The 12,267-nt window shown below is 34.9% G+C and overlaps 1 protein-coding gene across 1 annotated transcript in view; it reads right to left on the minus strand.

Annotated features, from left to right (window-relative positions):
* Positions 1 to 12,267, minus strand: part of TRIP11 (thyroid hormone receptor interactor 11) — a 98,109-nt gene that overhangs the window by 50,563 nt on the left and 35,279 nt on the right. The window contains exons 8-10 of the mRNA XM_056810453.1: positions 10,880 to 10,920; positions 10,223 to 10,309; positions 581 to 793 (exon numbers count right to left, since the gene is read on the minus strand). Coding sequence (XP_056666431.1) covers positions 581 to 793; positions 10,223 to 10,309; positions 10,880 to 10,920 — 341 coding nt within the window. The remainder of the gene's footprint in view (positions 1 to 580; positions 794 to 10,222; positions 10,310 to 10,879; positions 10,921 to 12,267) is intronic.

Consider the following 12,267-nt stretch of genomic DNA (forward strand, 5'->3'; position numbering starts at 1 on the left):
CATTAAAAATGACTAAAATTGAAATGATGGGAAAATATATAAGAATCAAGAGTGCCCTCCAGTGGAGTTAGTCTTTCTTAAGTAAATTCCTTGTTCCATTGAGGAACTAAAAGGATTCTCTGGTTAGCTATGAAATTATATTCTTGTAGTCACTTTCATTGTGGTAGGCACTCCAAGAAGGTCTGATCAGTTTCCCTCGTAACAACTCTTCTATGTCTATCTAGCACTAACTGGCAACAATTCTTTGTAGTGATTGCAAAATGCAATAAACCCCAAAGAAATTTAGAGGTTAAGGGGACTTTGGAAACTAATAGCATAAATCTGCCTTCATTTTAGAAGTGTTAAGAATATTTAACATAAACATGATTTGTATGCAGGAGGTGGAAAATGCAAGTGATGTCTTTGTGCAGGTGGTTGGAACTCATTCACAGAGAGAATGTCTTGATGAAATTTACACTGCCATGAGTGAAGAGATTTAAATTCATTTTAATTTTATTCTTAAGTTAAAATTATTTTGTTTCCTACTCCATAATTCAGTAAATCAAGAGTAGATCAGGTAATTGGGTTTCTTTTCTGTTACCTTAGTAGCCTCTTGATTCTGTTTGTCCAGTTCTTCTAACTCTGCTATCAATGATTCTTTTTCAGCAATACTTTCATTAAGTTCTTGTTTCTTTGTTTCCAAATCAGTTTTTAAAATATTTAGCTCTGACTCCAAATTCATGTCTTCACTAGATGTGAACTTAATGGTTTCATGTTCATTTTGAAATTTTAATAGTGCTTTTTGAAGTTCTTCCTTAAAATTGGAAGGAGGGATGGAAAAAAGATAAATATTTAAATTAGTCTTATTATATAAAACTCAGATCTATAGTCAGATCGGAAGAAAACAAATAACATATAGTCCAATCTCTTATTTTTACAGAACATTCCAATAACTTTATAACTTTAAAGAAAATGAAAAATAACTTTATAACTTTAAAGTAAAAATGAACTACACCTTAGGAATTCAAATAAAATCACAGATTACCTGAAGAAATTTCTAAATGTCATGTGGTAAACATAAACAATGACAACTTAGGAAAAAATGCCTTGGAACAAGGCTTATATATGAAAGATCCTTTAAATAAAGTCAAGAAACTTTTAAAAATATGAATCATTAGTGAAGAACTGCCTTTATTTTCATCTGCATAAGAAAAAGTAAAAAACAATGAAGACTTTGAAGTCTATTACTTCTCCCCAAACACCTTTTTCTGTAATCCTTTTTTCTGAATGGAAAACAAATTATGCCACTGATGGGAGTACCCACTTCCATGACAATGAATTTTTTTGTAATATTCTTACTCTCGATGACCCTTAACTGATATTGTAAGAGGCTTCACTAAGTTGTTACACTAGGAATCTCAATCAATTTCATGAATTCCAATAATAATAATTACATTATTAACTGTATCACTGATTGAGAAAATATATAATAAAGAGCAATTATGAATTCAATAATACTTTTTAGAGAACTGTTACTTTAATAATTGAAAAAGCATACATTTGAAAAATAGCAATATATGACGCTGTATATTGTGTTGGATCACATATTCTTGTGATAATTCTTGGGGCATTTATGAATCTGCAGACACTTTATAATAACTCCTTGACCTCAGGATATACAAATTAGTTAGCTACCGTTCTATATTATTTTAATTGCGGGTTATGAACTTTCTGATCAATGCTTATCTTACAAGGAACTCAAACCTTTCATTAATGAAGGCATTTTTGTAAAGAGTCAAGAATGTAAAGATTCCATTTAAAAATTGAGCAAATATGAAAAAGGCTTCCACTATATTCTGAAGGAATTAACTAGAGACCTCCTATCCCACCAAGACAGCCAATGGTATTAAGAGAGAAACCTCTCTTAAAATAAACTTGATTTGAGACAAGTTACAACCATTTGCCCAATCATCTGACAACTTATCCTTAATATTTTACCTATCATATAAGGAAAGCAGCTTCACTTGAGAGTCCCCTTTTGCCTCCTATAATGTTGTCCAAAGATTGTGTAAAACTCTGTGTGTGGGTGTGCATGTGTATGGATATATCTCTTTGTTCCGTAGAGCTGCTAGCCACTTGGAAACTGCCCAACAGTTGAAGCTTTTTAAATTTATCTTCTAAAAATGAATTAGTGAATAAAGTTAAGCAAATTTCACAGGTTTCTTCAAATGGAGGACACTTTTATAAACATATTTGAAAAATTAGAGTTTTAGTCAAATAAGAAAATGGTTGGTCAGAAGATTTTGTAAAGAGGGTTCTACTTAACTAGAATCATTTCCCAGAACAGGAATCTTTTTTTTCTATATATTTTCTCACTCTCAGTGACATCAGCTCCCACAGGGTCAACTACAACCTCTATGCAGATGGTTCACTAGGTCACAACTACCTCATTCATCTCTAGTCTCTCTGCTGAGCTCCAGTCCTGAATCACCAAAGATCTTCTGGCCATTTCAAAATGGATGTCCCATAGACATTGCAAACTCAAAATGTCCAAAACAAAACTCATCATTCTTCCAAAATCCAACTTTCTTTGTAAATTTTCTATTTCTGTTGAGGGTATGACTATCCTTCCAGTACCCAACTTTGTAGCCTTATAATTATCCTCAACTCAATCCCACTTATTTGACACATCCAATCCCACTTATTTGACACGTTTGATTACTTGCCAAATCTGTCACTTTTTCAATCAATCAATAATTAATTAAATTACTAAGTTCTAACTATATGCCAATCAGTGTGCTAAGCACTGGAGACTAAAAAAGACAAAACAAACAGTCCATACCCTCAAGGAGTTTACAATCTAATGGGGGAGACAACATACAAATATATAGAAAAAAAGCAGGAGAAATATATAGAAAAGTATAGAATTTATTGTTCTCCAAAGGGTCAAAATGGGGGAAAACAGAGTGACCAGTGTACTAGGAAAAACTATGGGGTTAAGGGACTGAAGGTCATCATGTAGATAAAGAGTAGGGTTTTGCAAAGACAAAGAAAGAGGTTGGTTAGAGCCATTAGAGAAAGCCATTAAAGAAAGAAATTTCAGAATTCTTGAACCTGGAGGTAGTACACTTGTGGATGATGACAATCTTCCACAAGTATGACTATCTTTGCATGTGGCTGAGATGGAGTGGAGGTATAACTCACTGGAACTGAGTAAAATAAGAAACTGAGTGGTGATGATGTTTGAAGGAGAATCAATAATAAAATTCTCCTATTATGAGGGCAGGAGTTGGGGAGGAGGGACAATTGTAAGCAATGTACCATGTACCAAACTCACTGGAGTTAAGTGTCCTGGAGGTGTGTAAAGCCAACAACTATGAGGATTTTTGTTGTTGAACAGCATGAGCTGAGAGCCTCAAAGAAAGAGAGGTTACTGAGTGACAAAAGTAGGGGGAAAAACTGGGAGTGATAATGGGTAGTAAAGGGTATTCCAATTCCTTAGCCTCAAAGAGTGAGAGTAAGTGAAAGTGCAGTCAGGAACTTTTTACCTCCAAATTATCTCTAGCATGTGTCCCCTTATCTCTAGATCCATGCTATTTTAAGTCCTCATCAACTCTCATTTATATTACTGCAATAACCTACTGAAGGGTCAGTCTGCCTTAAGTCTCTCTCCCTTCTCTCATCTTTGTTTCAAACAGATGCCAAAGTAAAATTATTTTTCAGTCATTCAGTCATTTCATGACCCCATGGACATTATTGTCCTTGGAGGGTTTTTTTTTTGGAATAGGTTCTAAAATGGTTTCTACTTCCTTCTCTAGCTCATTTTACAGATTAGGAAACCAAAGCAAATAGAGTTAAATGATTTGCTATGGGTCACATAGTAGTGTCTGAGGCCAGATTTGAACTCAGGAAGATTAGTCCTCCTGAAAACAGGCTCAACACTCTCTGACTGTGCCACCTACCTGACCAAACTTAACTATCCTCAAAGTAAAATTAATTCATGTTAATTCTAGTATGTCCAATTATTTCATGTTACTCAACTTCAACTGAGTCCTCACAACAGCAAAGCAGTCCTTTTATTTCTCCCTAATTGGTTCCGTCCTACCACTACACCAAAGCTATTCTAAATTTTCTATTCCCTAATCAATTGTGGCACACTACCCTCTCTTTCTCAGTTGAATATCTTGTGCTCAAGAAAACTGAGGCAACTGATCTCATATTCAATGTGAGCTCCCCTTATTCCTGTTCTCTTCATCCCTAAATTTGTTTATATCATATCCCATTCTCTTCTTTCCCAATCTCTAACAAAGGGGTAGACATTCTTCCTGTAAATGCTACATACATGTATAAGTGTATATATGTATACATATTTGTATATAAGTATTTGCAAATACCTTATTCTTTCCAGCAGACTGCAACCACAATTATATTTTCCCCTCTCTCTCTCATATAAACCAAAATATTTACAACAGAACTTTTTGGGGCATCAAAGAACTGGAAGCAAAGTAGATGCCCACACACTGGGTTTTAAAAAACTAAACAAAATGTGTTATGTGAAGATGATAGAATGTAACTGTCCTATATAAAATGATGAATATGATGAATAAAAAAACGCATGGAAAGATTTATATATACTAATGCAAACTGAAGTAAGCAAAATCAGGAAAACAATATATACTATTTCAATAATGTAAATAGAAAGAACAAAACCAATAATCAAAACTTAATGCTGTGAAATTTAAATGACCACACTCAGCCAAAGATGAGGTATAATAAAATGATACCTTCTCCTATCCCCTCTACAAAATTGGGGTACCATGTGTATAGGACATGATATATAATATCCAAAATTTTTGATATAATGTTTAGTTTTAAGGTATTTTGTTTTCTTTTTTTCTTTGTTCATACTTTATTATAAAGGCCAGCTTTCTGGGAGGGGTTTAGCAGAAAGAAAATAGTGGGAAATCTATATGTAAAAAGAACAAAATAAAAGCTTGGGGGTCAAGTAAAATCTGAACCTTAATCCTCATCTTATATACTTACTTTGTAATCACTTAAACTCTCAGAATTTATTTCTTCATCTGTAGAATGCAGGAAATATTGATATTATCTACTTCATAGAATGTTATGAAGTTACTTAGGAGGCCTAAATGTACTATATCTTAAAAACTCAAATTAGATATTACCATATCTTTCTCCTTTGACAATCCCATCATTCCTATGACTTCAACTATTACCAAGGTGTAAAACATGAGAGACTGGGTTAATGGATGTTTATGTATTTATGTATGTATGTATGTGTATATACATATTAGGCATTCAGCCACTTTCCATTCCTATGACTACCTTAACTCAGACTCATGTTTTTCCTGGTCTTTCTCCTGCTTTCCAATTAATACTACATACTATTAGATTTATCCTTCTAAATTACTGATGTCACAACCCTACACAAACCCCTTTAATAGTTTTTCACTCCTTGAAAATTTCAAAACTCCTTAGAATGGCATTCGAAGTCCTTATATTTTAGCTCCAAATTATTTTTCCAGTCTTATCTCACATGTCTTTCCTGTCACTAGACCTTTGCTCATACTCTTTCTGCTGCTTCAAATGTTCTGTACTTTATCTTTCTTCTGGTACTAATAACATTCTATCCTTTATTACATTATCTGCAAATATGTCTTTTCTCCCCTACTAAATTTTAAGTTCATTGAGGGAAGGCTCTTGTTAATCTTCAAATTTCCCACTATGCCTTATACATCATAGGACTTAGTAAATATGTGAAGTAAATTCTATAATCAGAATCCTTTGTACTATCTCCTTGGCATCGAGTCAGCTATGTCATAAATCTTACCTGCTACATGCTCATTAACCTAGGACCAGTTTATCACGTTCATTCCCCCAGAGCTTAACATAGTATCCTGTACAAGATGTATTGACACAATAGGAGCTCCATTATTTCAGGGGTCTATGTGTTCCTTCATTCAAAATACTTCATTCTGTTCAAGAATTGTCCATTTCTTTCCCTAAATCCTCCAAAGATGATCCACCTGGGGAGGATTCTTCTGGTTTTTCAATCTATTTCTGCAATACCAAAAGAACTGCCATCAGTGGTCTCTTACTCTTACAACATGAACCACTCCATTTTCTTTTCTGGCAATACTAGTCTTTTATAATATCTTTCTGCTATTACAATGTACTTAAATACAATATGCAGCTTCCTATTACCTTTTGGGTCATTTTTAATTTTGGTTATTTCCAAGGATGTAGCATTCTATGATTTGTAGCTATATTCAGCATGACCAAGGGACTTTAAAAAATTTCTAGGGGGCAGCTGGGTGGCTCAGTGGATTGAGAGCCAGGCCTAGAGACTGGAGGTCCTAGGTTCAAATCTGACCTCAGACACTTCCCAGCTGTGTGACCCTGGGCAAGTCACTTGACCCCCATTGCCTAGCCCTTACCACTCTTCTGCCTTGGAGCCAATACACAGTATTGGCTCCAAGACAGAAGGTAAGGGTTTAAATTAAAAAAAAAAATTTTTTTCTATTGAATGAATGAATGAGTGGATTCAAATGAATGAATGAGTAGATGAATAAATGCTGGAAAAATCCATGTGCAATGACAGTGGGCCAAACAAGTACCCAAAGCCATTTTCCTAATTTAAAAAATTACTAATAAAGGCTTTGTTATCTTATTTAGTACATCCTTAGCAAATGGAAAAATTCAGCAAAGACATTACAACCTATGATGGTAGAACAGCCAAACTAAGAATGCCTCATTTCCTATATGTTACACATGAAAACCTCTTCCACTTGCAAAAATACAAGGAACTTTCATTTCTTTCCATTACTTGTCATTGTGACAAGTTCCTACCCTTTTCCCTCACTAGTTCAAAAAGCATTTCAATAAACATTTAACTAATATTCTCCCCGAACTAAATGCCTACACTGGTGTCTCTGGAAAAGATGGTGAATATACATTCACCAACAGATTTGATATCTGGCAAGTTTAACAACTGAAATTCTCAAAAGGTAGCATTTCTTAATTTTAAGTTAGTTTATTGATGAGTTAAAATATCTTATTCTGCCCAGTTTTTTCTCTCCTCTATCCAAAAGGCAAAAGTTCCTCATTCTTCTGCAAACAGGCTTATATATACCACTTGTGAGCTCACCACTCAAGTCCCTCTCCTGGACAACACAAGACATCTCTGACTGGTAAATAGCCAACAAGGACTTGAACTTAGAGACCTAAACTCCTTTTTCATTACCTCATCATAGGCAGGTTGGGTTTTTGCTAACACACCAGCACATTTTGCCGCTGTACTTTAAGTGATCCCCACCACTGTACTTTCAGCAAGTTCAACATGGTCACTCAGCCCACTCAATCCTTCAGCTGGATCAAAGTTCACTATGACTGGCCAGACTTGCTCTTAATCTTCTCATCCTTAGCAAAGGCAAAAGATCCCAACCCACTTTCATAACCTGGGGGAGAAACTGGATATAGCCTTAACTTAGAATCAAACTGTTTCAGCTTCTCCTTGAGGAGAGGCTAAGAGAAAATTATTTTACAAAAATATATTAATTTTCCATACAGCTCTCATAAGACTAAAAAAACAAGGGGATAGATTGTTGTATTGCTATCCAAGGATCATACTGATATCAAAGGACTTGCCTTAATAAGTTCTAAAAGGCTCATCACCAGAACACTAAATGCCACAAGATCACAGATTTAAAGATAGAGGTGACCTTATAACTCATCTAATCCAACTCCCTAATTTTATATTTGAGGAAACTGAGGCCCAGGGAAATTAAGAGATTTGCCCAAGGTCACAAAGTATGTAGAAGAGATAATATTCAAACTCAGTTCTTTTTACTGTATACCCAACATTCTTTTCACTGCATCACACTGTCTGCCGCCCAATAGATGAATTCTCTTTAAGATACATGAAAATAATCTACTAAGGTTTAGAATAGTTGCAATCTCTGCAAGAAAACAAGTCATGTTGATAAAATCATAATTCCTTGAAGTAAAATGTATTATCATACAACAATGAATCCCATTTCTTTTTCCACTACCACAAACCTCTCTGCCAACTCCACCTTCTAAGAGGTCACCCCCTAACTTTAGGTCTCAATTCTTGAATCCTCTGTCATTCTTTCTGTAGGAGTGACCACTACTATCCAAGAATATTTCAGAGATACCCTGACCCCACTCCTGGTCTGTCTAATCATGTCACTGATTTCAAGGAACCCCTAACTCAACCACCAACAAGGCCTACACCCCACTATCCCATGAATTGTTGGTGAGGCCCTTGAGTTTGAAGTCACTACTTTCAATGACCCACCAAGGAAAAGATTGAAGGAGTCCATGTTCTGGAAGCTGAGGCTGAAGTGAACAGAGATGTGCTACTTGTTATATCAAGATGGAATTCTAAAGACATTTCCCACAGAAATAGTGTTATAAGTGCTGGTAAAGTTCTAGAATACTGTTGTGTTAGAACTTTCAGTGTTTTTAAGAGAACCAATCCAAAGGATCGCCATGGATCACCAGGAGTCAAACAATCCTACTTCACTTTAAAGAATGACTCACAGCTTTTAGCATTTACATTAGTGACACTATTTAAAATAGAACCAGAAAAATCTAATTAAACCAGAACAGGAAGTAGAATCGATCTTGGCTGAAATAATGCATGGACTTGCCTGTTCTAGTTAGTGAGGTGGTGCAAAAGATAAAAGCACTGGACCTGGAGTGAAGAATTCTGACCCAAGTTCAGCCAGCCTCAGAGACTTATTAAGTGTACAACTGGACAAGTCATTCATCCTCTGTCTTCCTCTGTTTACTCAACTGTGAAATGTGGATAAAGAATATCCCCTACCTTTCTGGGTTTTGAGGATCATATGAGATATTTGTAAAGCATTTATCATACTACCTAGGGCAAAAGGCACTTAATAAATGCTTCTTTCCTTCCTTCCTTCTTCTGGTTCTTCTATTAAGCCTGTTCTCAAGGATCCTCTTACAAACTCTACTCGTCATCTATTTCCTTATTTCTAGTTCAGACAGATACAGAATACCAAAACACATTTGTGCATGATGCTTATGACATCTGTCTCAATTGGGTCATTCAAGGCAAGGTCTGATTTATCTATTCAACTGTTAAATCTTACTTTGGTGCTACATGCTTTGGCATGACACTGAATTCTAACTTCAGTTTCATTCACAGGATTCAGAATGTCAATATGGAAATATAGAAATCCCCAGTTTATTTAGTTTGAGGGTAGAATCTTGTCACAGGAGAGGTTTCCCCCTGAGGGAAGGTCCCTCTTCACCAGACAATAGACATCCACTTCAGCTTTAGTACAGTAAGTAGCGCATCAGTCTGGCAAGCTGAAGGATCGAGTTCAATCCTTGGTAAGGAGTGATATACTGGGAATATCCAGTATATACAGAGTGATATCCCAGTGATATACTGGGAAAGGCTTCTGGAGGCAAAAAGAGCTACTTGACTTCGGATGGGATCTGCCTCCCACCTGAAGTGGATGTCTATTGCCTGGTGAAGAGGGACCTTCCCTCACGGGGAAACCTCTCCTGTGACAAGATCAAAACCCGGGGTTTCTACCCTCAAACTAAATAAGCTGGGGATTTCTATATTTCCATGTTGACAAGAATAATTACATATCCTTTTTTCAACATGAATTAATACCCTGGCCATAATTTCTAGTCCTTCTAAATTTCATAAGATAATCAATCTAGAATTGGAAGGGGCCAGAGACCAGAGAAACTTAAGTCAGCTAACAGGCTGCCCTGTACTGTGGCCATCAATAAAACAGTAATGAAAATTAAGGATTATATAGAGTTTTCTTTTTAAATAAAAATCCTTATCTTCTGCCTTAGAATTTATACTAATTGACTTGCCCATAGTCACATAGCTAGACATGTCTGAAGCCAGGACTTCCTGTCTCTAGGTCTGGCTTTCTATCCAATGAGCGACCTAAATGCTCCAGGACTATACCATTTTAATTAGATTAAAAGTTAGTAAATTCTTATAGGATGGCCTAAAAATAAAGCCATCATTATTAAACTTCATTGGAAAATTCATTCTGATTTCAAAATAATCAAGAATGAACTCCAATTTGCTTCTGGGAAAGTTTTAAATTCTTATTTTTAACATTTATTTGCTTTTAATTTACATAGAAAAAAAATAAAATTTTTTAAAGATTTCTTTTAATGTCATTTTCACAGCATATACCTTTTCTTGATTCAATGATGAATTTTCTTCTTTTAGTATCTGCAGACTCTTTTTAAGTTCTAGACCATCTTCAGTAAGAATGTTTCCCTATAAAAAATGTTCCACAGCAAATTTCAGATAATCAATAAGGAAATTCATGTGAAAATTCTAGTAAAGTACACTATGGAATAGTATGAGCCTCAACTGCCCTATCTGTATAAATCAAGAATGGTCATTAAGGTGGTTGTAAGAAAAACATTTTTTTTAAATAAGGAAATATTAATATTATGAATATGAACATAGAACTTTCAAATCAAGTATATTTGTACCAACAAAAGTCTTAAACAATTTTTGAAAAAGAATTATCTTTCTGAATTTGATAAAAAGTCAAAATGTAGTCAATAATTCATCATGAAAACTATTTCCATATTTCAGTGCTCTCTCACTCATGTTACCATGTATCTTAAAATATTGCATTACAACAACTTCCTCAGTCCTATACTTTGAAGCAAAAACTTTATATTAACAGAAACATATAAAAATACAAAAGATAAAATACATCAAGTAAATTCATGTGAATGTCTAGCAAGTTAAGAGTTGAAAACCAATTGTGTAGTTTTTCTCATAAATGCTTAAAAACTACTATTATAAAAAAATTCTCCTTTGAAATGAGTTTACCTGATGTAAATGACTCAGTCTCATTATTTCCTTTTGTGCATCTGTGAAAACAAACAATTTTGTGTTAAATTTAAAAAAGAAAATAATTACTGGTTGTAAAATTTTCATAATTAATTAGTAAACATAAATCAGAACCTAAATTCCAAGTTCAAAAGTAAATGTACACTCACAAAACAATTATAGTAAACAGAATGGATGTTTACAAGTACAATTAAGCGAATACTATTTGCAATAGGCTTATCATAACCTTATCCAAAGTAGGAAGTATTTTCACAGTACAATCACCATACCCTCAGGCAACATACTCCAAAGGATCAGTGATTTCAAAGTGAGCACTCCTTCTAGCAACACTAAGCTGTCTAAACCCTTATCTAAAATTTCTATGCTGGAGGCAACTGGATAGCTCAGTGAATTGAGAGCCAGGCCTAGAGACAGGAGGTCCTAGGTTCCAATATGACCTCAGTCACTTCCTAGCTATTGACCCTGGGCAAGTCACTTAATCCCCATTGCCTAGCCCTTACCACTCTTCTGTCTTGGAATCAATACACAGTACAGGTTCCAAGACAGAAGATATGGGTTTAAAAAAAAAAATTCCATGCCAATGACCTCTAGGAATTGATGCAGAGTGAAAGGAGTAGAACCAAGAGAACATTGTACACAGAGACTGATACACTGTGACACAATCGAATGTAATGGACTTCTCTACTAGCAGCAAGGAAATGATCCAAGACATTTCTGAGGGACCTGTAAGAAAGAACATTATCCACATCCAGAGAAAAAACTGTGGGAAAAGAAACACAGAAGAAAAACAACTGCTTGATCACATGGGTTGATGGGGATATGACTGGGGATATAGACTCTAAATGATCACCCTAGTGCAAATATCAATAATATGGAAATAGGACTTGATCAATGATACCCAGTGGAACTGCATGTTGGCTATGAGAGGAGGGTAAAAGGAGAGGAGGGAAAGAGCACAAATCATGTAACCATGGAAAAATTATCTTAATTAATCAATTAAATAAAATTTAAAAAAAAATAAAATAAAACTTCTATGCCATGATAAACCCAGATTAAATTGCTTATTAGCTCTGGGAAGGATAAGAGAGGAGACAATTTGGATCATATAACTTCAGAAAACTTATGTGGATACTGGGTTTGTACCCCCAAAGAGATAATAATGAAAAATATTTGTACAAAAATATTCATAGCTGCGTACAAAAATATTCATAGCTGCGCTCTTTGTGGTGGCAAAAAAATTGGAAAATGAGGGAGTGTCCCTCAATTGGAGAATGACTGAACAAATTGTGGTATATGATGGTGGTGGGATACTACTGTACTGTAAGAAACAATAAACTGGAGAATTTCTATATGAACTGGAGAGACCT

This window comes from Monodelphis domestica, chromosome 1 (genome assembly GCF_027887165.1).
Source record: "Monodelphis domestica isolate mMonDom1 chromosome 1, mMonDom1.pri, whole genome shotgun sequence".
Classification (NCBI taxonomy): domain Eukaryota; kingdom Metazoa; phylum Chordata; class Mammalia; order Didelphimorphia; family Didelphidae; genus Monodelphis; species Monodelphis domestica.